Genomic DNA, 23691 nt, shown 5'->3' with positions numbered 1-23691 from the left:
TAGAAAGACCTACCCCACAGGGCATCTCCAGCTGGAAAGCACTGCCTGTTCCCGTCTGTGAGTGAGTGGTCCGTGTTCACGCATCCACACTGTTCTTCGGTCTGGGCTTTGTCTGTCAGAGGTTTGCTTGTGTGGGGGGGTGTTATAATTGAAGTTGGGAGGGGTAACTTTGTGTCTTCATGGTCCGGTGTGGGAGAAAAAATGTAAGGTTTTCCATATCTTTAGAATTTCTGGAGTTAAAAGGGATGCCGGAAGTGACTTTCTGATCAGCCCAGTGAAGAAGACTGTCTTACTGTCTTCATGAGGCATGTCTTGCAGAATTGGTGGAGGGCAAAAGCTCAGAAGCCAGCCAGAGGCTAAGGATTCAGGGTCCCTGAAGTCCCCGGAGGCTTCCTCTGGGGAACGCTGGGCCCATGTGGCTCTAGTGTCTGAAGCAGTCAATCTTTTTTTGGTGTCGTTGGAGGGGTCATAATCTTTGGTCCGCCTTTAGAGACTATGACTGGGTGGGGCTAGGGCCCCTGCCGGCCTCTTCCTCTTTTCTCCAGGTTGTAGCCCCTCCTCTTAAAGGGGCCTCAGGTCTTCTCGTGCTTTACTGGTGCTCAGAGGGTGTGGTGACTTTAACAGTGTCTGGTGTTGCTCCTCCTGCCCCCGCTCTCAGCAGGAACCAGAATCCTGCCTGCTCTTGAGACTCTGAGGCTTCAGAACCTAGCCAAAGCTGGAGGAGTTGAAGACCAGGGTCCAGAAACTGGATTGGGGCTGTCCTCGTGAGTGAGTTGATAGAGGCCGTAAGTGGGACCTGCCGCTGCGGGCGAGCTTTTCAAGGAGCCCCCTCCGCTCGCCCTGAGGCTGGGAGGTCCGGGTGGGAGCGCCTCCCAGCACTTTGCTGCTGCCTTCTGGTAGCTCTTTTACAGCTCCGGGAGCCGAGGGATCTCTTTGGACCGGCTAGCTCTCCTGCCCCCAGGCAGTTGGGCTGTTTGAGCTCACTTCCTCCACGTCCTGTCGCTGCTCTTGTCCCCAAAAGGCTGAGCAGGAAGTGAGCAAGATGCTGGGAGGTGTGGGAAGTACAAGCTTGGGGGCGGCTCTGGGCTCCCAGTGTGCTTTTCTCTGTGCTGCTTGGGGAAAAGGGAAGCATCGTTGTAGATTGAAGAGAGCTGGAGTCATGTATACTACAGTCTCTGCCGTGGGACCCAGGAACCATACATAGATTGTCCGAGAGAAGATTCCTTTATTTATTTATTTGAGAAGTTGAGAAAGAATTCTTTTTCTCCCACTTCAGTGACTGACTTGATTACAGGCCCTTCAGCCCTTCTCTTTGTCCCCTCTTCCTTTGCTAGTGACTTCCCAGAAGAATTGTTGGGTTTGCCTAGGGAGGCTCCATTTTCCTGCCCTCTACTTGAGAAGTTTTTCACAGCCTAGAAATGTGGAGCAGGAGTTGGCTGCCTCCCTGGACACACCTGCCGGGTGGTCTTGCCTCAGGGAGCTGGGGAAGAAATGGCCTAAGCCCTCCGGGTGGGAAAGTGAGTGGTGGCTGCAATGGGGCGTTGGAGATCTCTGGTTTAGGAAGAAGAGTCTGCCTGCTTTTATCGCCCTGCCCAAGTGAGGGACTAGGAAGTGCGCACAAACCCCAAAGCATACCTATACCACCCACCCCGCAAGCACAGATGCTCACTTACCACAGCCACTGCTCACACCCACTCACACCTATAGCTGCTAACTGGCCTGGCCCATTTGTCTACTTCAGTTGGGATGTTCCATTCCATTGGGGACCAGGTCCTAAGCAGGAGTGGATGGAGAAGGACATGGTATGAACCCCAGAACAGCATGTCCTTGCAGAACTAACCCTGTCCGCGTGTTTACATCAGCTTAAACTTCCCACTTACGAGACAGAACTGACTCATATTTTGGGCTCCCCTTTCAGAGTTGCCCCCCGCTTGTGCCTTCTCATAGTGTGTTTCCCTTGCTGGAAAGGGAGGTAAAAGTTGGGGAGCCACTGGGTTGAGATAGGAGTTAGGTTTATAAGATTATTCTGACCTTGCTTGTAAGCCTGTTGTGGATCTCAAGGGAAGTGTGCAGATGGAGAAATGGGCAAGGAGAGCAGCAGTGGTTACCAAGGCCTTGACCAGCTCTCAGGATTGTAGTGATCAGATCAGTGCTCACCAAAGATCTCTCGGAGTTTTCAGGTAGCAGGTGACTGACCCTCAGGCTTTAAAGTCTGGCTGATCAGCCTGAACTAGCCTCCTCAGATTGTGCTTGACTCTCAGGAGGGACAGAAGGTGTCCGCACTGGCCTGTCTCAGGGCTCCTTCTTGGCCAGGACTTACCCAAAGCCTTGAGCACTCAGAGGCTAGGGAGAGTCAGAAGGGCTTCAGGTTGAAGGGGTTTAGCAGGCAAAGGTGGTGGAGGTCTGTGAAGTGGGAAGGATGGGGGCACTGCTATTGAAGTAGCTCAGCTTTGGAGGTGAAAAGGCAGACTGGATGTCCTTATTGCTTTTAACTGGACAGATAGGGCTCAGTCAATTTCTTGGGGAGGAGCTAAATTTGTTCTGTTTCCTGGGGACTCTGCGGGATCCCAGGCCCTAGTCCTTGGATGGGGTAGGGCTCCTACGTGTACTGATCTGGTGCTAGCCTCTTTTAAGAGAGGAGGTTTGAGGGTATTTGTGTGCTAGGGTAGGCCAGTCTTCCTTTTCCTCAGCCACAGGGAGACATCTGTATCTTGATGGCTTTGTTATTTATCCCTTCTCCTAGAGGCCACTAGCATACTTGGGATTCTGTGGCTTTTGCAGGCAGGTGCCAGGGCTGGAATTTTTACCTCTTTGGCTGAAATGAACTTACCAGTGCACAAACACTTGTGTAGAGAGAGTGATAGAAGTTGTCACCGTGTGGTGCCTAATTTGTTCTTGCCTGAGTTTGTTCTGCTCAGGCATTAGTTCTTTTGTTTTTTGTTTCTCAAGCCAGGGTTTCTCTGTGTAACAACCCTGGCTGTCCTGGAACTCGCTGTGTTGACCAGGCTGGCCTTGAACTCAGAGATCCATCTGCCCCTGCCTCTGTAGTGTTGGGATTAAAGGTGTATATTGCCACCAGAGGCTACAGGTATTAACTCTTTTTTTTTTTTTTTTTTTTTTTGGTTTTTCGAGACAGGGTTTCTCTGTGGCTTTGGAGCCTGTCCTGGAACTAGCTCTGTAGACCAGGCTGGTCTCGAACTCATAGAGGTAATAACTCTTGAGGCCAGCATTTCTTCATCGGAAAGCAGTGACAGGTGCTGACTCCTTCCGGGGCTGTGATTGAGGCTGGAGAGCAGCAGGTGTATGGGCTTCCCGTTTGCCCCTATGAGCTTTCATCCTCCCCCGGACCTTAAGGGCCCTGATTGCTTTGGGCTGGGATAGCCATGGTTGTGGAATGCTTGTTCTTTCTCCCTGTTATCTGTACTGTGGGGAGGCTATGAGCAGGGGGTGGGCCCTGAAGATTGCCAGGGAATGGCCTAGTCAGAGTGCCTTTTTGACAGAAGATTGGAAGACAGGATAGGAAGGTTTGGACTTCAGTGTTGGCTGCTGCCCTACCCCAGGTTGGTTTTCTCTGAGATGGCCCAGGTGTTACAGTTTATGAAGATGCTTGGACTACACAGAGCCAGGTACTGGAGGCTTCAAGGCCAAGAGGAGTTACAGCATGTTACAGTGCTCAGGTGCACATCGCGATGCCTTGCCTGGATGTCCTGGCTGGCTGCCCCTCTGTCATTCCTCAGATGCTACTTTGTAACCTGAATGGAAAATGGGTCAGGTCCTCTGAGGGAGGGACCATCAGCCTGGAGCACAGGGCTCAGATTCCCACCTTGTGCTTTTGGAACCCAGTGGCGCCTAGAAGTCGTGGCAGTGTCTGGCCACCTCTCTACCAGGGCTGGCTGGAGCAGCTAGCCCCAAGGCTTTACCCACCTTCAGCCTTCCAGCAGAGCAGGGAGAATTACGCTGGGCAGCTGGCAGGGACAAGACAAGTGACCAAACCTGGGTGATAGAGCTGGCCCAGTACAGGAGCTTCTGTCCTGGCAGTAAAGCCTGAGCAGATGACATGAGCGGGAGTCAGAACAGCTGTGTGACTGGTATCTGTCTGTCTGCAATAGTGGGGTCCTCTCACCTGTACTTGTGAGCCACCACGAGTAAGCAGAGACTAGAAGCATTGCCATCAACGCCTGGAGCAGTGACCACACTGGAGTTCCTCTGGCGAGGGGGAAGGGGATGAAGGAGAAAAACAAACGCCAGTGAGCGAGCACGCAAGCGCACTCTTGTGGAGGCTCACAACACCCTCCCTGTGCCTACCCACAATGTGTCAGTCAGAGAAGCCGCAAGGACCAGAGCTCCAAGCAGCAGCGAAATGGTGAGATGCTGCCCGCTGAAACCTAACCCAGTGTGCTCTGGCACAATCTCAGGAAGGTCAGAGGTCAAGTCCAGTGGCCCTGATGTGGAGGTGGCAATAGGAGCTCCGGGAGTGCTGGAGGGGCCTGGAGAAGGGATCCTGAGTGTCCTGAGTAGGAGAGCCTACTTCAGGTACCTGTAGTTCTGGCTGGGAGGAGGGCCCAGTCGGGGGAGACAGGAATGGGCTTCTGTCCTGTCTTAGTCCTTAGCAAGGGCATCCAGGCCCCCCTCCCATTCCAGACCCCGGCTTCCTACACTTGGAAGAGGATCAGTCCCCCTTCCCCCAGCATTTCAGCATTGGTCTCAGCTCTTCTGCAGTGACTTGGGCGGGAGAACAGTGGTTTGTCTTTGCTTGGTCCCTGCCACCTCCCCTTGTGTTTTAAAAACATAATGGAGTGGGGTGGAAGAGAGAAAAGGAATGCAGGACAGTTGGTGTGCTGTGGTTCAACCCTCCTCTCCCATCATGGTGGACTGCCAGCCGCTCGCCCGTTATCTGCAGAAATCTTTTGTTCCTTAGTTTGCTCAGTTTCTGGGAGACAGAGGACTCAGCTTCTCTTGAGAGTAAGCACAGTTGCAGATGGCAGCCTTGCTTGTTTAATCAAATCCCTGGGGACGTTCTCAGAGTGGGTGGCAGTATGGTCTCGTGATGGCTACATTGAGGCCTCAGGGCTATTAATTTTCTAGGACCTGACATGTGGCAGGGAACTTAGTTGCATTCAGGAAGCTGAGGTTACAGCACCTTTGCAAACTGGCTGTATAGAAGACAATGAACTTTTAAAAGTGGTGAATCCTATGGGTCATATGTCTCGCTCTAGCAGAGTAGAAAGGCGGCTTTGGAACTAGGAGGGGGCTGTCCTAACTCTGTGGATAAGGCTTGGAGAGCCTGACCCAGAGACATAGGTAGATGGAGCCACACTTAGGTCCTATCATTTAGCAGAAGAGGAAGCAAAAGAGCTGAATGACCAATGATGTGGTCCAGCTGGCTAGGCTCATGGCACTTCAGTCTTGTGCCCTGCTTCGAATAGACTCAGTCTTTCTGGCACCTGTGAGGACAGAACTATCCTTGGGTCCCAACTGTCCTTAGCATAGGAGGCTGCAGGTATAAGGCGGATTCTCTTGCCTTCCCATTCTGGGTCCCCAAGGCCTTTGCTGGGGCTGCTGCTGTACTTGGAGGGTGCTCTACCTTAGAGGTATCCAGGAGTTGGGCCTGACCTGCCTTTGTCCTGTTGGCACCCACTCAATCAGCTGGTAGGTGGGAGACACTGGAAAATGAGCCCACAAGTCAGGTAGCCAGGTCCCCAACTCAGAACTGGGGTTGGATGGAATGAAATGGTCACTGAATGCCTGCTGGAACTCTTTGGCTCTGTTGGAAAGGCAGCTTACTGGGGATGGGGAGGCAGAAATGACACTGGCTGAGGGGCTTACTCCTCAGATTCTCTCAGACTTAGGCATTGACCCAGGCCATGTGTGAACATGTGTCCTGCAGGTTGTACTTCCCCCGGCTGGCCCTTCGGCGGAGGCTAGGCCAGCTTAGCTGCATGTCCAGACCTGCTCTGAAACTGCGCTCCTGGCCCCTGACCATCCTCTACTACCTCCTGCCCTTCGGTGCCTTCGGGCCCCTCAGCCGGGTGGGATGGAGGCCCATGAGCAGGGTAAGTGTGAGTTGGCTTCTTGGCCATGGCCCTCCCTTACAGGCACAGGGAAGACAGAGAAAGTTCTCAGAAGTAGAAGCAGTGGCCGCACTCTTGGGTAGATGTGTAAGAAGGCTGTTTGATGGTGACCATGTGACAGTCTACAGCATCACTGGTGTCATTGGGAGCCCTGGTTTTGGAAGGAACTTACACATTGGTCAGTCAGAAAATGATGTCACTCTTATAAGCAGAAACAAACAGAGACGTGATTGTAAGAAAATCCATGTAAAATCTGGACACCAACAGGCAGTTTAGGAAGACTGTGGCTAGGCTGGGCCTGCTCATGTGAATACACGCTTGAGACGCTTGCTCAGGACTGCACAGGTGGCTTCCCCATGCAGGACCTGGCCAACCAATGCCTGGAGGGCTCTTGCTCTCAGCTTCCCGACAGGCTGACCCCAAGGAGGCAGCCCTGCTTCTTGGTCACTGGTAGTCTAGGTAGGTGTCACAGGAGTCCAGGAGAATATACTAGACACTAGAGCATAGCCTGGGCACATGGCAGTGTTGCTCTGTCCAAGTGGTTGAGCATCAGCCAGGAGACACTAGTGTGGAGGAGGACTGCCAGAAGTTGGTACTCTGCTGTGTTCCGATACACAGAGGTAGCAGCAGAAGCTCAAGAGTTCTACAGTACCCTCTGGCCCAGCAGTGGGACTGGTACTTATCTCCTGGGGCTCCATACTAGAAGGATAACAGAAAGTTTTCAAAAACAAGTCTCCTGCCTTTTTGAGAGCCCACAGGCTTGCTCAGGTGCAGACATGTCAAGGTGATGTTGCAGATCTGGGAGTGAGAACACCATCCTTGCTCCCTATGAAAAGGATGCCCCGGATTATAGGCCTACCCCTTGCTCTTGAGAGCCTCTTGCTGCCTTCTTGAGTAGTATGGAACATGGGCAGTCAGCTAGGACAAAGGTAGCATGCCTTATGATAGATTTTCAGGCTTGTACTGGGTTCATTTCTTCCCCCCATCTTTAAGAACCAATACTGTTTGGTCCAGTCTCCACCTCAGGGACTAAGGCATCTACTCTTGACCTTTTCATGAAATAGCAAAAAATGAGCTAGGCTGTAATGCATATCTAGCCCTTGTTTGAGTATTTGGTGAACAGAGTCTGGTTCCTTCTGAGAAACAATCACTTCACAAACAAGCTTGAACACTCGGGCCTTGTGGTGGCTTCTCTAGGTGTTCTGTTTTTTTCTTTCTCTCTCATGTGGGGGTGTGGGGGTGTGGGATAGCACTCAGTTTGTGACCAACTCAGCCTCCTGCATTGTGGCCTGCAGGTAGCTCTGTACAAGTCGGTGCCAACACGTTTGCTGTCACGTGCCTGGGGTCGCCTGAACCAGGTGGAACTTCCATACTGGCTGCGGAGGCCGGTGTACAGCCTGTATATCTGGACCTTTGGGGTGAACATGACAGAGGCTGCTGTGGAGGACCTGCACCACTACCGAAACCTCAGCGAGTTCTTCCGGCGTAAGCTGAAGCCTCAGGCTCGACCTGTCTGTGGCTTGCACAGTGTGGTAAGGCCTGGCTGGCCCTGTCTCCATTCTTCATTAGGAAATGAGATCTTTGTTTAAGCCAGGCTTAGCAGCCCTTTATTAGCTCTGGCCCTCTGGGGTGCTCCCTCCTGTCTTGTAGTTCACCAGTGTCAGCACATCCTGGCCTGGGGCTCCCTGGGTGCTTGGCAGGTCCGGTGTCAAGGGAGCCACTGAAGGCGAGGACTAGGCTTCCCACTTAGTATCAAGCCTCTCTGTTCCCTCCAGATCAGCCCATCAGATGGCAAGATCCTCACCTTTGGGCAGGTGAAGAACTGTGAAGTGGAGCAGGTAAAGGGCGTAACCTACTCTCTGGAGTCATTCCTGGGCCCTCGGGCCTACGCAGAGGACCTGCCCTTCCCTCCAGGTGGGTCACTGCTCAGTTGGGGTTGGAGCCGGGGTAGACATCAGAGGCTAACAAAGGGCATCCAGGACCCAGGGAATACAAAGGCCGGGAAAGCTTTGGGGCAGTAGATTGGTATGCAGCCGGGAGTCCTCACTGGAGCCTTCGGGTACCAGGTGCTCACTGTGGGATGAATGGCACCTGGAACTCGTCAAAGAGCCAGGCTTTCTTTCTGCCCCACCCCACAGCCTCCTCCCGTGACTCCTTCAGGAACCAGTTGGTTACCCGGGAAGGGAATGAACTCTACCACTGTGTCATCTACCTGGCTCCTGGAGACTACCACTGCTTCCACTCCCCTACCGACTGGACTGTCTCACATCGGCGTCACTTCCCAGGTAGGCTCAGGGCTGGCTGAAAGTGAGAGCTGCCTCTGTGGGTATTAGAGGTCCTTGGCCTCGCGACTTGAAGGTCTAGGCTGTTGTCACGGCCAGGAGATGGCTACTTGAGGCTAGCTGGCTATGGGCAAGGATACCTGGGGTCATGCTTAGAATTTGGAATGACAATTAGCCTGTGGGTCTCTGTGGCTTTTAGTCACTCTGACATGAAGACACCAGGAAGTAGCTGTTTTTCCTATCTCCATAGGTTCCTTGATGTCAGTGAACCCTGGCATGGCCCGATGGATCAAAGAGCTCTTCTGTCACAATGAGCGTGTGGTCCTGACTGGCGACTGGAAACATGGGTTCTTCTCATTGACGGCAGTGGGAGCCACCAATGTGGGCTCTATCCGCATCTACTTTGACAGAGTGAGCAGAACCTACGGGCCAAACCTCTTGGGTGCAACCATTCTATTTGTTGTGCAGCCAGACCTTTGGGGAGGGATATTCCAGCTCTGGCCAGGCCTGGCTTTGCTGAGCAGCTGCTTTGTAGGCACCCTTTCTAGCTCAGTCTCTTAGCCTCCCTCTTCCTGTTGCCATTCACTTCCCTGGAGATGGCTGGAGAGGTGAGAGACCCAACCTCACTCTTGATATGCTACTTTTGCCAGGAGCCATGGTCAGAGGCAAAGATGGAACATGCAGAAGGTAGAATTGGTTTAGACATGACTGCTGCTGCTGCCAGCCTTGCACCATTTGTGCTTGGACAGAGTTGGGTCTGACCCTCCTCCCCAGCCCCTCCTAGTCTAGGTCTCAGCAGATGTTGGGACTATTGATTGGTGATAGGCCTTTGCCCTGGGATGCCATCTTTGCTCCCTTCTCTGAGCTGGGCGGGGTTGAGAACAGGCAACAAGGCTAATTAACCTTTTCCTTCTTGCCCCCAGGACCTGCACACTAACAGCCCCAGATACAGCAAGGGTTCCTACAATGACTTGAGCTTTGTAACACATGCCAACAAGGAGGGCGTTCCCATGCGCAAGGGCGAGCACCTAGGCGAGTTCAACTTGGGCTCTACTATTGTGCTCATCTTTGAGGCACCCAAGGACTTCAACTTCAAACTGAAGGCAGGGCAGAAGATCCGCTTTGGGGAAGCTCTGGGTTCCCTCTAGTCTTGGTTGTGACTGCCAAGGGATCTTTCGACACAGAAGCATGAGGGTCTTCAGAGGCATGTCCGGGTGAGGCACTGTGGGGCTGACCTGGTAGGACCTGAATGATTTGTTCCTGTTTGTCCAGAGGTACAGAGGACAGGTTTGGGATCTGTCAGGACCCCTTTTCAGAGAGCGGGTATGATTTGACCTCACAATCACTTTGAGATTTTTTGTTTGTTTGTTTAATTTTGTATAAGTTGGAGATTTTACATCTCTGGCTGAGTATTGTGAGAACAGTTATGTGCTACAACATCCTAACTGCTGCCCCACCTGTCTCAGGGCCTTCTTCTGTCAGCCCCTTTGTTCTTTCTGATTTAGATTCCTTGGCACAGGCTGGGGATTCACCCTCTTCCTAGAGTAGGCCACATGGCCTTCACAACTGCTTTCTGTTCCCAAACCCACCCTCTGCTGCTGAAGTAAAACCATTTCTATGTTGTTGAATGTGTTGACCTAGCCTCTGCCAGTCCTTCTGAGGACAGTGACTAATGATTCTGACCTTCCAGAGCTGGCTGAGTCCTTCTGCTGGTAGGCAAGACCGATTACTGACTTGCCTGGCCGTGTACAAAGTGAGGGGGCAGGTAGAGGCCCAGCCCTGCAGGAAGTAGGGACATGCTGCTATTGGTCTAGGGGCTGTGTTGGAGGCAAAGGGTATGATGATCAGTGCCTAGAAAACCTGTTCCAAGTAGCTGCCAGGTATGCAACCCATGGGGCAGCCAGTGGTAGGGACAAGGCCAGTTTCATGTTGATCTTAGGGACACCATGAATTTCTCCTGCAGGAGAAATCATTGAACTTTTCAACTGTATCAGTAGTATAATATTTTGTATGAAAAGTAGGAGACTTCTGAACAGTAATTCATTTAATTGCAAGACATTTTGAAATAAAAAAAAAATCCCCAAACCATTGTAACTTTGTGTTCTGTTACTGAATGGGGGTGAGGGTGTCCTATGGCCTTGTGAAGGTCAGCACTTGTTCCCCAGGGGCAAGCCCACTAGCACAGAGCCTGTCTCAGGGCCCGAACACGAGCAATGCATGTACCAATGGGCTGGCGCTGGGCCTGGAGCTCCTCAGCCAACTGCTGGATCTGTAGTTCCACCTGGGGGCCAGGGAGGACAAGGCAGCTGGAAGGAAGCACAGCCGGGAGCTGGCCCTGGGGCTGACCTGGGTCTTACCTCTTCTAGTTCTTTTTTCACTTGCTGTTCTAGATCCCAGTCCTCCGGCCTGGGCTCTTCCTGGCTTAGCTCCAGCCACCTACGCAGGCTGTTGGCTTGTCGCTGGCACGACCTGGGGATGAGGACACCTGTCAGGCCAGGTTCTTGGCATAGCCTCAAGAGAGCCCCTTCTGGATTGAAGAGGCATACTGGCTAATACTAAGAGCTAGGGTGGACACAGTGTGGAAGGCCCTACTTAGGCTGCCCACAGTGGCTGAGGAGAGGAATACTTCTGTTTTCCCAGCAAACAGCAACTCGGGTAGGCCCATGTAAAAATGACCCTTCCCGTCCCTTTCTAGGGGACCAGGCTTTTTCACTCATTTCTCTGAAAATTACTGTGTGCTATCAGGCCCCAGAGCACTGGGTGTAGCTAGAGCCCAGGCTTGTGCTGTCTGTACTTTGTCAGTATTACAATCATGGTTGTTGGGCAGGTAACAGAATAAGCAAGTCTTGCTTTCTTTACATATCTTCCAAATGGAAAGCAGGGCTTCCAACCCTAGGTGAAGATAATGGGGCCACAAGACACTCACTTCAACCCCCTGGAGTGAGTTAGAACACAAGGGGTCCCAGGACCTGCTGGGAGAAGTGGAACCCCCCTGCCTTTCCAAGCCTTCCCATGTCTATTCACATAGACAGGTCCCAGGGCAGCTGGTGGGCCTCACCGAAGGTTCTGCTTGGTGGTCTGGTAGTGCTGTAACTGCTGCTGGATCCCCTCCAGCTCAGCCTCAAGCTCTGTGTGGCCTGCACCAACAGGAAGATGAGTTTGACCTTGCTCACCATCCTCTTTAGAACCACCAGGGAGACTGGTAAGACTTTGGTGGGAGGGTGGCCCCAGTGCCTTGACCTACTCACCTGCAACCTCAGAACCATAACCAGGTCCAGTCCCAGTGCTTGTGAAATCCCCAGGGAGGAAGAGATGGGGCTTGGGCCCTCTGGTTAGGGCGGGTTGAGGTCTAGGAATGGTGGGCTTTGCTGACACCTGTAGAGGAAGAAAGGGTGAATGTTGAGCAACAAAGCTAGTGGGCACCCTTCCCAAGGTGAGTCCCATCTCCAGTTCATTGCCCATAGTGCCTTGTAGCAATAGGGTGATTGGCCAGCACACACAAAGCCCGGCTCTACCTGTTTTGGAAGGTGATACACTGGGAAGTCCCACAGGCAATCTCTACTGTTGAGTGCCATTCTTGTGTAAGGGGACCTTTAGTGCTACCCCAGGAACAGAGACAGTTTCTGCCCTTGCCCAGCCTTTCACCCCACTAAGATAAGCTACCAAGCTAAGCTTGGCCTCAGTGCAGCAGCTTTCCCAATCCAACACTCCAGCGCCCCAAGTCTTCTCTTCTGTGGAGAGTGGGCATGCCAATATTTAAGTTTTTGTTTGTTTACTTATTTACTAACACAGATGAGTCTTGCTGTATAGCATAGGCTGATTTGAGCTCTCTGTCCTCCTGCCTCTACCTCCTAAGTGCTGGGATTAGGTGTATGTCACTTCTATTACCAGCCATTTATCACCAGAAACTGCCTCCTTCCTGTCTGCACCCCTCCCCAGTCAGCATCACCTTCTTAGGAGCTGACTGAGTACTGCCACCTGTCTCAGGAGCACACCTTTGTGTACTGCCTGTGCCCTCCTAGGTGGCACCTTTGCCCTGCACTGTGGACACTCATAGCCTTGAAGACAACCAAGTGCTGGTCTCTATCACATCTGATAAGTAAAAGGGACCAACTGTCTCACCAGATGCTGGACCCCACCCATTTCCTTTTACTGAAAGAGTTCTTCCCTAAGTGCTCCTGGACTCCTTTTCCTCTCTCCACTCCCTGTCCCCAGCAGACTGTCATCCCACAGTGAGGAGTCCACTAGCATGTCTTTGTGGTTGCCCCTACTTGGTGCTCTGAGTCCATGCTCCAGGCCAGACACAGTACCCTGGAACAGACCCTCAATTTCTTCCTCTTCTCACTCAAGCTTCCACAGTCCACCTGTCCCCCAAGACCAGAGGCCCTGCTAGGAGTCTGCCTGTAAGCTTCTTCTGGTTATCTGACCGCAAGACATTTCTTAAGGGCTGGGGTGTTAGCAGACTGGCCACTGTTTTAGGCCTAGAGTGTAGGGTCCCCAAGCTTGTCAAGTGACCAAGATACTCTAGAAAGAAGATAACAAGAAGAGCAAATGAAGGCCCAGTGGAGAACTCACCCTGGCAGTGTCTCCCACCCCATGGGGCATGAAGGAAGACGGAGGCAACAGCTCCGGGCCTGGACTTGAAGTAGGGAGCAGCTTTGAACCAGGGGCATTTGGCAGGACCATGGGTAAGAAGGGCCTCGTCAGCGAAAGGCCTCCTGGTGGAGCCATGCTTTGACCATTTTCCAGAGGCCTCTCTAACCTGAGTGGAAGGAAGGCAGGAGCTGGTTACACCATGAAACCTTTCTCCGTATTAAAGAGGCCACATAATCAACAAAATATAGTGCCTTTGGGGACTCACAACCATTTAACTTACTGCTGTTCCCCAAGGGTGCACCTGCCTGGGGACCTCTGGCTCCGCAAACGGTCGAGCAGGAAGGATGGACGTCGTGGCTGTTTCCTTGATAAGCGGGCCTCATTGCTGGGGAGAAATAATCTGTTCATGGACTTATAGGTCTGCAGGAGGACCTGAGATCTCGCTAAGCTTCAGACATTGTCATTTTACAGGGAGACCGGAGGCCAGGCAAAACAAGGCTCCGGCCAAGGGCCAGAATGTGCATGGAGGTAGACCTGAGCCTAGACAACACGGCGTAACCCTGGCAGTCAGACTGATCCCCACCTGGGTGCTGGAGTTGCACCTCTTTCTTTTGACCTGTGCAGCAAGCTACAATATGGTGTCTGCCCATCAGAAGGGCACAGAGCCCTTCTGGATGGGGGCTGCCCAGTACACTCAACCCAACTCAGTGCTAGTTACTCTGGGAATGGCAGCTGCCTCAGCAAGGGTGGTATGCATAGGGCTGAGAGAAGCCATCCAAGGAGGTGGGAAAAGAGCAGATCACTGCAGGCCTAAGGCAAGGCATGAAGGCTTGACAGTCTGGTGAGTACCATAAGACAGAGAGAAGCAGACGTCACAGGGGATGGACAACAGTCTCTTTTCTGCAAAGAAGCTGGGAAATCCCACTGCCCTGGAAAGGATGGCCTGACAAAGAGGCCTCTGAGCAGCTCTGCTGTGACAAGGCTGTGGCAGTCTCACCTGGCCCCTCCCAGGGTGCTTGTCCCTCATGTATGCTCCCAGTCTTTGCTCTAGGGCTAGAGGCAGAGGTGAGGCACAGGCCACTTACAGCGTTAGGAGGCAGGGCTCTCCAGCAGCTACTGCCAAGCTGCCCAGGGTTCCCTGAGACGGAGGAGCTTGCAACTTCTTAGTCTCCAGGGTGGTGTCCCTAGCCTCACCAGTAACTCCAGAGAGAAAGGAATCCTTAAATGTCACTCTTCTGCTGAATGTGATGGGTGCTGGTGTCTGAGACATCCTGCCTGGACCAAGTACTTTCTTTTTCCAGAGCTCAGCACAGCGGCGGACTGCACAGTGGAGGCTGTGGGCTGCCTGCAACACAGTTTCTCATCAGCTCCTGCCCTGCCCTGCCCTGCCAGCTCCTCAGCAGCAGCCCCAGCTCACCTGGACTTCCTGCCGGGCCTGTAGCTGCTGCCGGAAGGCCTTCACACCAGTTGCAAAGCGCAGAAGCCGTGTGGCACCCTCCTGCAGGAGCTGCTGGTGGTAGGCTTGCACAGCTCGTTCCTGCCGTGCCTTCTTCCTCCTCCTCTCAAGTATGAATCCCAACCATGCAGTCCATACCTTGTAGAAGAGACGGCAAGAGATGAGGCTCAGGCTTCCATTTGGGCTCCCTCGACCCAAGCCATAGAGCTGCCCCTGAAGGCAGGAGCAACCAGGAAGCTGTAGAACCATTACCTTTGCCTGCAGTGAGAAGGCCCAGAACCATAGGGCCCGGGCTGTACTCCACTGCTCTTGCTTCCTGGCTGCCAGCTGTCGGCCAGAAAGACAGGGTTATTCAGAGGAATGCATAAGCAATACAGCCATGGCCAGTCCTAGCTCACCAGTCTCTAGCTAAAGAATCGACCCTCCTGGGAAGGGATCAGGTCCTGGCCTCATCCTGAGATATTCAATATGTTCAGCGTCTATGGACTGAAAAAATGACAGTAGAAAAGGAATGCAAAGAGCAGTCAGAAGGGGTGAATGGAAGGAGCCAGCAGGGTTCACAGAGGGATGCTATAGAGCTAGGGGCAGAGCTGGGAGGCTCAACCTAGAGCAAGAGTGGCCTATGAACTTGGTTTTACTGAGCAGAATGTGTATGTGTGTGACCTGAGATTTTTTTGTTGTTTTGGTTTGGTTTGGGATTTTTTTGGTTTTTTGAGATAGGGTTTCTCTGTGTAACAGCTCTGGCTGTCCTGGAACTCACCTCTGTAGACCAGGCTGGCCTTGAACTCAGAGATCCACCTGCCTCTGCCTCCCCAGTTATGGGATTAAAGGCATGTGCCACCACTGCCCCGCACATTTTTTTTAAAATCAAGACCACAACAAAGACTGAAATTCATTTCACATTAATTTTTGGATATTATTCTAATGTGTTTAAGATGACACCACTAAGAGAAACCTGGATTGAAGAGACTGACTGTCTATAAATGGTGTGTGAATGAAGCTGATAGTGGGGGGTGGGGGGGCACAAGGATGGAGCCCTGGGACAAAGACAGTATTAAAGACTCATCTGAGTGGGGCTGAGATGGCTGCAGGAAAGAAGCCTGCATCAGGTTCCTCCTACCTGCTTCCTCCACTGGCAGAAGCAGGCCTGACAGAGTCTCTGGACCAGGAGTTGGGCAGCTCGCCTCTGAAGGAGCTGGGGAGAGTAAACACACAGGGAGTCAGACTCCATTTTACTCTGGTCTAGCCCAGCCACTGGGGCAGCTGCATGATGAGGCTCCACCCAAGTGGACATCCTCCTGCCAAGAGCTGTTCCAGATCCAAAGGTTCCTAACGTAGGTGAGGAGGTCCTAATGTTTCCCCAGATCTGAAAAGCTACAGGTCAGAAGAAAGCAGATTTCTCTTCTAAGCCAGCTTCTCCTGACGCACACTTGATCTAAGGATGGCCACTCCTGCCTTCAGTAATTGCTCAGAATGGCTCTCGCAGACTTGTTCCCACAGAATCCCAGGGCACCAGCATGCATACTAGCTGCCTAGAGTTTTGTCTGGAGACCCCTCCGAAAGACACTCTGACTCAGACAGAGCTTGGAAAGTACTACCACCTGCCCCACCTTTTTCATGACACACTGCAGATGGTACGCCTTCCATCGAGCCATCCCTCCCTTCAGCAGCTGCTGGCGGTGATGCTGAGCTGCCCTTTCCAGCTGGAATCTCTGCTGGGCCTCCCTCTGGCTGCACAACTGCCAGCGCTGAAACCAGTCACGGAGCCGACCTGAAGCAGACTTAAAGTAGCTGACAACTGTAGAGAATTTTCATTGCTAAGTGACTTTGTAGCAGGGAAGGACTAGACAGTTGGAGAGGTTATGTGAGGTGACATCCAGCCTTCTGTGAGAAAAAAAACACCACAGGCTCCATGGCCACTGTGTAAGGCCAGGTCAGGTCATCTTTGCACTATGGGACGTTTTGCTGCCGCATCCCCAAGCACTGTCGCAGAGTTGCATACCTGTGCACAGTCACCAAAGGGGTGCCAGGCCACACAGAGCCACGCCAAGGGCTGACAGGCATGTGGAAGGAGCAGACCCACTGTCCCTAAAGAAAACTTCCTCACAGAGCCGAAGCCTGGAGACGGTACAGCTTCCTCTTATGAAGCAGGAAGTCAAGTGAGCCAGGACAGTGATAAAATGATCTGGCTGTGTTGACTCTCTGGGCCCACTGTGTAGACCTTGTTGATTCAGGAGGTGCTTCTGGACCCATTCACAGTCAGAGAAGACAGCAGCCATGAGCTGGAGACCAGTCATTTTACCATGTCCTGGATACAGCTTTAAATGTACCATCTCCCTAGCTACAACTATACCATCCCTAAGTAACAACTTCAACAAGGGGGTACTACAGCCCTATTTTATAGATGAAGAAACATACTGAAGCAGCGGGGACCCCTCTGTCCTCTGAAGTCAGACTAGGCAGTGTGGTGACTTTTGGTCTGTAATTTTTTTTTTACCTTAAAAAGTAAAGGATTTCACCCCCATCAAGGAAACTTCTCGCAACAGATGGAACACATTCCCGTAACTAAGGCCCCAGAACATTTTGGAAGAGGGGGAGAAAAGACTCTAAGAACAAACTGATGAGGGAGTTTGCTGTGTGCCTGTCTCCTAGTCCTATCAGAAGCTACCAACATGACTGCCCAAATGTGAGCTGAACAAAGGACACCAATAGATACGCCAACGTGAATGGGAAAAGCTATGAAGCTTCAACCCTATACAAAGAACAACAGAAAACTAAGAAACACTGACAGTGGGAGAAAGTCCTCCCCAGGGAAGAGCACACCAATTTGTTATCCAATACCAAGTGGTCAGCCCTGGAAACAAGCATTCTACAGACTGAGCAGGTTATATTTAGCGAGTGCTTATGTTTGTACACACGTGCATGTGTGCATGCATGCGCTAACAATGGAAAAAGAGGGCAGGATTTGAAAGAGAGCAGTGTTTTGGAGGGAGGAAAGAAAGGGAAGGGAGAAATTATATAATTACAATCTTAAAAAGAAAAGAAATGAGCCGGGCGGTGGTGGCGCACGCCTTTAATCCCAGCACTCAGGAGGCAGAGGCAGGCGGATCTCTCTGAGTTCGAGACCAGCCTGGTCTACAAGAGCTAGTTCCAGGACAGGCTCCAAAAGCTACGGAGAAACCCTGTCTCAAAAATCAAAAAAAAAAAAAAAGAAAGAAAGAAATGGGGGGAGTAAGGGTTCTAATTATGTGATGTGATTCAGGCTGGCCTCAAACTCCTTGTCCAGCATTCCTCCTTCCTGCCTTCCACGTGCTGGGACTATGAGCCTGTATGCCGTAAAATCCTATACCTGGGTCTTAGGATGTCTTCCCTTGAGCTCTAACAAAGTGTGGCAGAGATTCTGAGGTCTTAAGACAAGACAAGACAATGAGCACATGTCTTTAGCCCCAGCGCTCCAGTGGCAGAGGCAAGTGGACCTCTTTGAGTTCAAGACCATCCTAGTCTACATAGTGAGTTCCAGGACAGCCAGGACTACAGAGAAACCCTTCTCCAAAACAAGACACTGAATCCCAAATGTTACTGCATCCCCTCCCACAGATGGTACTTTGTGCTCAGCCTCCTAAGTCCCTGTTCCCAGGACCCCCTTTTAGGGCAAGTCTTGCAGAGATGGCCCTGCTGCTGCTGCTTCTAGGTTCTTCACTCAGAGCAAAATCAGCATTTTCACCTTTTCATGGACTAGGGATAAGCAGTTCTCAAGGAACTTGCTGGGCTCCCAACACCAGATGTACCTACTGAGGCACACCACCTTGTAGGATGCATAACCACCTTGTTTTCTGCCCCACCCCAGTAAGACACAGCTATTCTGGGCTGACTCTGGCTATTCAGGCCTAGCCTCAAGGATGAGTACTGGATTCTCATCATTTCAGGAATGACTTAGATAATAGTATTATCTTTTTCTTTTTTTCTTCTAAGACAGGGTTTCTCTGCAGCTTTGGAGCCTGTCCTGGAACTCACTTTGTAGACCAAGCTAGCCTCGAACTCATGGAGATCCGCCTGTCTCTGCCTCCCAAGTCCTGGGATTAAAGTTGTGTTTCACCACCACCCAGTTGGATACTATTTATCATCTTAAAGCTCACTTAGTAAATGTATATGATATATAATATATATATCATATATGGAGGACCAAGAAGGGCAACAACCAGAAGGTAGAAGAACCCAGGAGGGATTCTCCCCTAGAGCCTCTGGCCTCCAACACTGGAATATCAGGTTTTCTTTTGAAGTCTCCTAGCCATGGGAGTGTCAGGGAACCAACATACACAGGCAGAGCACATGGAACCTTGGGAAGTCCTGTGTTCATACTCTTTCTGGCAGTGTTTGTTCCCACAGCTCTCTCTTACCCCTGGCCAGTGCTTTCCGGGCCTCCCTGAGGGCAGTTGCCTCCTTTTCTCGGTAATATATCTGCATTGATGTAACCTCCTGCCACTGCACCAGAACCTACGGACAGGCAGGGAAAGAGAGGTGATCAGTTCACGTTCTAAGGTCAAGGACACACTGTGACTGACTAGTGTGTGTGTGTGTGTGGGGGGGGGGTCTTCATGAGGTACGACTGAGGAGTTAACATTGGGCTCTCACTGCCAGCCACCCACACAGGTCTGGGTTGGGACTTCAGGTCTCTCCCAGGAAGCCTGACATTTTCCTGTCAGGATTTAAACTTTGTACTGTGCCACAAGTGAAGTTGTTACATAGATTATAATCCTATTGTTATTTGCTATGCATTATATTAATTCTTTCTTACACAGGAAATCCAGTAACAAAACCCTTTGTGGGGTGGTGTGTGCTGGTGCATACCTTTAACCCCAGCATTTGGAAAGCAAAGACAAGTGGATCTCTGTGTTTTTGAGACCTGCCTGGTCTACACAGTGAATACTAGGCCAGCCAAGGCTACATAGTGAGACCCTATCTCAAAAGAAAACACAGAACTCTGTGTGTGGAAGGGTGTTGTATGCATATGAGCATCTGTGTGGGTGTAGAAGACCCACGAATCCAGTGTGTTCCTCACATTCTCCATCTTGTTCCCATCAGACGCTCTCTGGGGCTGTCTGTACAAGGAGCTCTCAGGACCTCTTATGTTTACTCCAGCTCTAGGACAGGGGCTACAGACACACACAGCCATACTCAACTTTATTTGGGAGCTTGGGATTTGAACTCAGGTTGTACTCTGAGATTTGAACAGCATGTATTTTTAACCACTGAGCCATCTCTCCAGCACCACTAAACACATTTTAAAAAGTCAGGAAGCCAGATGAAGCTTCATAGTCATAATACCCCACTCCCAGCTGAGTGGCCTCTCTCTTTGGACCATTAAACCCAACTAGATCTGATCATCTCTTCCCAAGGTAGGGGCCAAGCAGGCTGTCTTGAGCATTTCTGAGGCCAGCCTTCACCAAATGCAGCTGCTGCCTCCTCAGGGAACTACATGGCCACCAGCAGGTAGACCTAAGCCACTCAAGAGCTTCCAGCAATCTGCTTTCTTCTGAACAGTCATGACCCATGGCCTGCCTCTGCTACTGTTTCTGTCTGAACCACTTCTTTGTATTATGTCCCAACACCATGCTCATCCATAGCATGGAGCCAACAGGGTATTCCCATACATCAATCACCCCAGCCAAGGCAGCAAGGTGGTCTGAGTCATTTCAAACTATGGGTGACCAGGAACTTCTTGGGATGCTCCATGCTTTCTAGCAAGCCTCCAGGGCCAGTCAGTAAGATCTGGTACTCTTCCAACAAGGACACCGAATCTCAGTGGCCTCGAGGCTTTATCAACGTTTAATGTTGTGCAGGCGTGGTAAGTGCTGGCTCTGGCAAGAACTAGTTTGGTTTCTATATGATGTTATTTTTATTTTAAAGAACAGTGATTCCGAATTCAGTAAAAACAAACATACAGTACCTACAGACATGCATATCACTCTGAGTTCCTTATTAAGTACCAACACCACATTGATGGAGGAAGGTCATTGGTTAAGTAATAAAGAAACTGCTTGGCCTCATAGGTTAAAACATAGGTGGGAGGAGTAAACAGAACAGAATGCTGGGAGGAAGAGGAAGTGAGCTCAGAGGCCATGCTCCCCTCTCCCCAGCAGACGCGATCGATGAAGCTCCAACCCAGGATGGACGTAGGCTAGAATCTTCCTGGTAAGACTGATGCTACACAGATTATTAGAGATGGGTTGATCGGGATATGAGAATTAGCCTGTAAGGGCTAGAGTTAATGGGCCAAGCAGTGTTTAAAAGAATACAATTTGTCTGTTGTTATTTCAGGGCATAAGCTAGCCAGGCGACCAGGAGCTGGGGCAGCAGGAATGCAACCCGCAGCTCCCACAACACCACATGCTGCTTGAATGAGACTCCCAAGCTTCCTGGTGACCAGTTAGTACCTCACCTTGGAGCACAGGGTCCTGTTGTACTGGGCTCTTGCTTGGGAGGTTTTTTTGGCCATATCCAAACGGGCCATGGTGTTTTCCCTCCAACGATGTAATGCCCACCTACAAAGACATGGGCCAGGTGAGAAGAGTGACCCCAGTTTGGAGGTCTGGGAGACTTCTGTGAATCACCCTTACTCCTCTCCTGGGTAAGGACTCTGCCTGAAAGCACCTGTTCCATTGTCCCTCAGGCTCATGCTCTTGTCTGCACCCAACAACAGATGCTCAGTGTCTGCTCTGTGCTAGGTACTAGGCGGGACTAGGCACCAGCAGTACACCAAGCCATCACTGAGTCTTCAGGAGTTCTCGAGATAAAGACAACACAGCTGTAACCAAATGGCAACAATTCAGGTGATTCACATCGAGATAAGAGGCATATGAACCCTAGTGCCTACTTGCCAGAGGCCTGCTTTCTCATTCTGGTCTCTCTGAGGGACTACATGGAGCTTTGTGGGACTGCACAGGAGTGGCAGTGTTAAAGTCCACAAGGTCCAAGCCTACACTCAGCTAGAACAGCATGTGCGGAGCAAATGTAGAGGGAAAGGGAACGGGTTGTCCACCTGGAAAAGAGTGAGTTCAGAGCTTGGGTTATAGGACCCTCCAGTGGTGAGAGGTAGAGATGGTCCTCACGGAGTAACTCTAGAGGGGCAGCTGGAAGGGACTGTCTGGGAGCTGACAGAGGACTGCTTACTCCACACAGGAGTGGGCACAAGATATTAGGTGTGAGGCAGGGACAAAAGAATGCTCAGAGCAACAGGACAAGTGGGGTCCATGTGGGTCTCGGGTGAGGTGTCTTAGTGTCTCAGCTGTCTTCCAAGGTTACCCTGCACATGGGAGACCAGGATATGCTGAGGTGAGCCAGAAAATGCAGAACTTGCAGCAAGAAAGCCAGAGCTCCCACTTGAGCAGACTAGGCAGTTGTCTGCATGGCCTGAGGCAGAACTGCCCCCATCCCTACCTGACTCAGCACTGGGGACTCACCTCAGCAGCTGCCTGTTGTGCCACCTCTCCCTGGCTGCCACCTCCTGTAGCACATTCCTCACCCTGTCCTGGTAAGTCTGTGGGAGATGAGGAGGTCACTGGAGGCCACCCTTCAGCCATACTTCTCCTCGTACAAGAAGTACGTTGCCCAGAGCTCTCAAACAGTAGGGAGAGGTTGAAAGCCCCCATCCCAAGGCCAGTACCCCCTCCCACTGTAATGTTCCACAAGGTCCAACTCTGAGCTAGACTCATATAGAAACCAGCTTTCCAGGAAGGCTGATAACCCAGGCAGCACTTTTTGGGTACTGTTCTGTTTGAGCCTTGCCAGATGACAGGAGGGACATGAACAAAGAACACTACCGAAAACTCCCACCCCCAAGCAGGGAGACCTGGAAAAAAGTGCTGGCTCCTACCAGCCACTTCTGCAGAGTCCTGTGAAGCAGGGTGTGCTGACTGTGAAGAGCCGCCCGCCTCAGCTTTCGCTGCTCTTCTGTCCTCAGAGCCAGGCACTGTGCACAGGAAAGAGTGGGTACTGTGGGCCCTGGGGCTGGGGGAGGTTCACTGCAGCACTGTTTCTATGTTACATTCTGAGAGCTCACGTAAGGGGGATATACTAACTGAGCCTCAGTCTCATCCATCCATCCATCTCCCTAGGGGTTGGTGGGTATCAAACGAGCAAGTGTCCAACAGGAAATGCTGGACAGGGGCTGGCTTCAATGTTACACCCTTAGCAGAGTTTATGTGAATGCCAGGCCAAGATCTTTACAGTAAGTTCAGATAAGAGCAGCCGGACACATTAAGGACAAGAAACCTTGAGTCAATCCCTCACAAAGTGAGCTTGCACTGCCCAATGTGCCTTTGACCAGAGGAACTGTGGAGGAGCCTATCTGCTTGCTCTGAGTCATGCAGACAAACAGCTCCACCTGTCCAAAAGCCACACTCAGGCTGTGCCCCTGCTGAAACCGTACCTTGCTCCACATGCTCCAGGACCAACGCAGGAGCCTTGCTGAGTGGAAGCGTGCAGCCAGTGTCCTGCCCATCCTCCTATGGGGAAACAGAAGAAGCTCAGCAGGGTCTAGAGCACAGGGGCCTCAGGACTCCCTCTGCAGACCTGGGAGTGAGAGCTGTCTAATGACCTGGGCCTTTCTAGGAAAGGGCACAGCAATTCAAAATTTTGCAAGCAACCTCATGGCTTCAAGGCCAGACAGCTCTGCCTTAGACACATAGGCTGTAAACATTCCCCACTGTAGTCTTGTGGTCTTGTAAAAATTGCCACAACCTGCCCGCCAGTCAGATGTCAGCCACCTGATGGGCTCATTGCTCTATGTGCCGTGACTGACCGCAGTCACTCTCCATGGACTCTGAGCATGAGAGCACACGGATGGAGCCCAAGGTGCTGTCCCTGTTTCAGGCTGAATTTCTGGGACACATGACTATGGGTGGACACTTGAAGTCGCTGCCAAAGCTGGCCCAAGGTGGGAGGGCTCTGTAGTAGAATGCTGCTCACTCTGTTCTCAATCCTTGGGCACTCTCTCTCCAGACGCAGAAAGCCTTCCTGAGCAGCCTGCTGTGGTGGTGAGCACAGGCCATGGTTTGCCGCTCCCGCTCTTGGTGACATGCTGCTGCCTGCTGGTGCCACATGAACCAGGACCTCCGCAAAACCTGCTGCTCTGCCTGCAGTATAGCCTGAGACAGGATAGGAGGAAACAGTCCAGTCCAGGAGGAGAGCAGATCAGAGGCTAAGGGAGAATCTGTGACCAGTAAAGAACGGCTTCCCTAGGCTGCCTGTGAATGTCCAGATAATCCCAGGCTCAGGAGCACCAGGC

The 23691-nt window shown here is 51.7% G+C and overlaps 2 protein-coding genes across 16 annotated transcripts in view; one reads left to right on the top strand and one right to left on the bottom strand.

The window, feature by feature from the left end:
• Positions 1–10434, top strand: part of LOC121459306 (phosphatidylserine decarboxylase proenzyme, mitochondrial) — a 55194-nt gene extending 44760 nt beyond the window's left edge. For 2 of the 10 annotated variants that reach the window (XM_041668872.1, XM_041668873.1), the window contains exons 4-8: positions 7367–7603; positions 7847–7985; positions 8210–8356; positions 8604–8764; positions 9277–10433. In XM_041668872.1, the coding sequence (XP_041524806.1) occupies positions 7367–7603; positions 7847–7985; positions 8210–8356; positions 8604–8764; positions 9277–9501 (909 nt within the window). In that variant the 3' untranslated portion in view covers positions 9502–10433. Of the gene's footprint in view, positions 1–596; positions 769–3136; positions 3255–4109; positions 4364–5887; positions 6054–7366; positions 7604–7846; positions 7986–8209; positions 8357–8603; positions 8765–9276 lie in introns of those variants that run through there. The other 8 variants (XM_041668876.1, XM_041668875.1, XM_041668874.1 and 5 more) reach the window with 8 other exon arrangements.
• The window catches only part of LOC121459304 (protein SFI1 homolog), a 65047-nt gene continuing 51744 nt past the window's right edge, over positions 10389–23691 (bottom strand). Inside the window, exons 17-33 of one of the 6 annotated variants that reach the window (XM_041668870.1) lie at positions 23373–23551; positions 22834–22909; positions 22279–22374; positions 21866–21942; positions 20845–20947; positions 18803–18899; positions 16016–16176; positions 15526–15600; positions 14658–14732; positions 14367–14543; positions 14035–14294; positions 13230–13334; positions 12929–13115; positions 11602–11728; positions 11412–11490; positions 10711–10822; positions 10389–10634 (exon numbers count right to left, since the gene is read on the bottom strand). In XM_041668870.1, coding sequence (XP_041524804.1) covers positions 10530–10634; positions 10711–10822; positions 11412–11490; positions 11602–11728; positions 12929–13115; positions 13230–13334; positions 14035–14294; positions 14367–14543; positions 14658–14732; positions 15526–15600; positions 16016–16176; positions 18803–18899; positions 20845–20947; positions 21866–21942; positions 22279–22374; positions 22834–22909; positions 23373–23551 — 2091 coding nt within the window. In that variant the 3' untranslated portion in view covers positions 10389–10529. Of the gene's footprint in view, positions 10660–10710; positions 10823–11411; positions 11491–11601; positions 11729–12928; positions 13116–13229; positions 13335–14034; positions 14295–14366; positions 14544–14657; positions 14733–15525; positions 15601–16015; positions 16204–18802; positions 18900–20844; positions 20948–21865; positions 21943–22278; positions 22375–22833; positions 22910–23372; positions 23552–23691 lie in introns of those variants that run through there. The other 5 variants (XM_041668867.1, XM_041668868.1, XR_005975955.1 and 2 more) reach the window with 5 other exon arrangements.

This window comes from Microtus oregoni, unplaced genomic scaffold (assembly GCF_018167655.1).
Source record: "Microtus oregoni isolate MIOR12 unplaced genomic scaffold, Mior012 000019F_ref0000042, whole genome shotgun sequence".
Lineage (NCBI taxonomy): Eukaryota > Metazoa > Chordata > Mammalia > Rodentia > Cricetidae > Microtus > Microtus oregoni.
The sequence above is the reverse complement of the archived record's forward strand: the minus strand, read 5'-3'. Positions and strand labels throughout refer to the sequence as shown.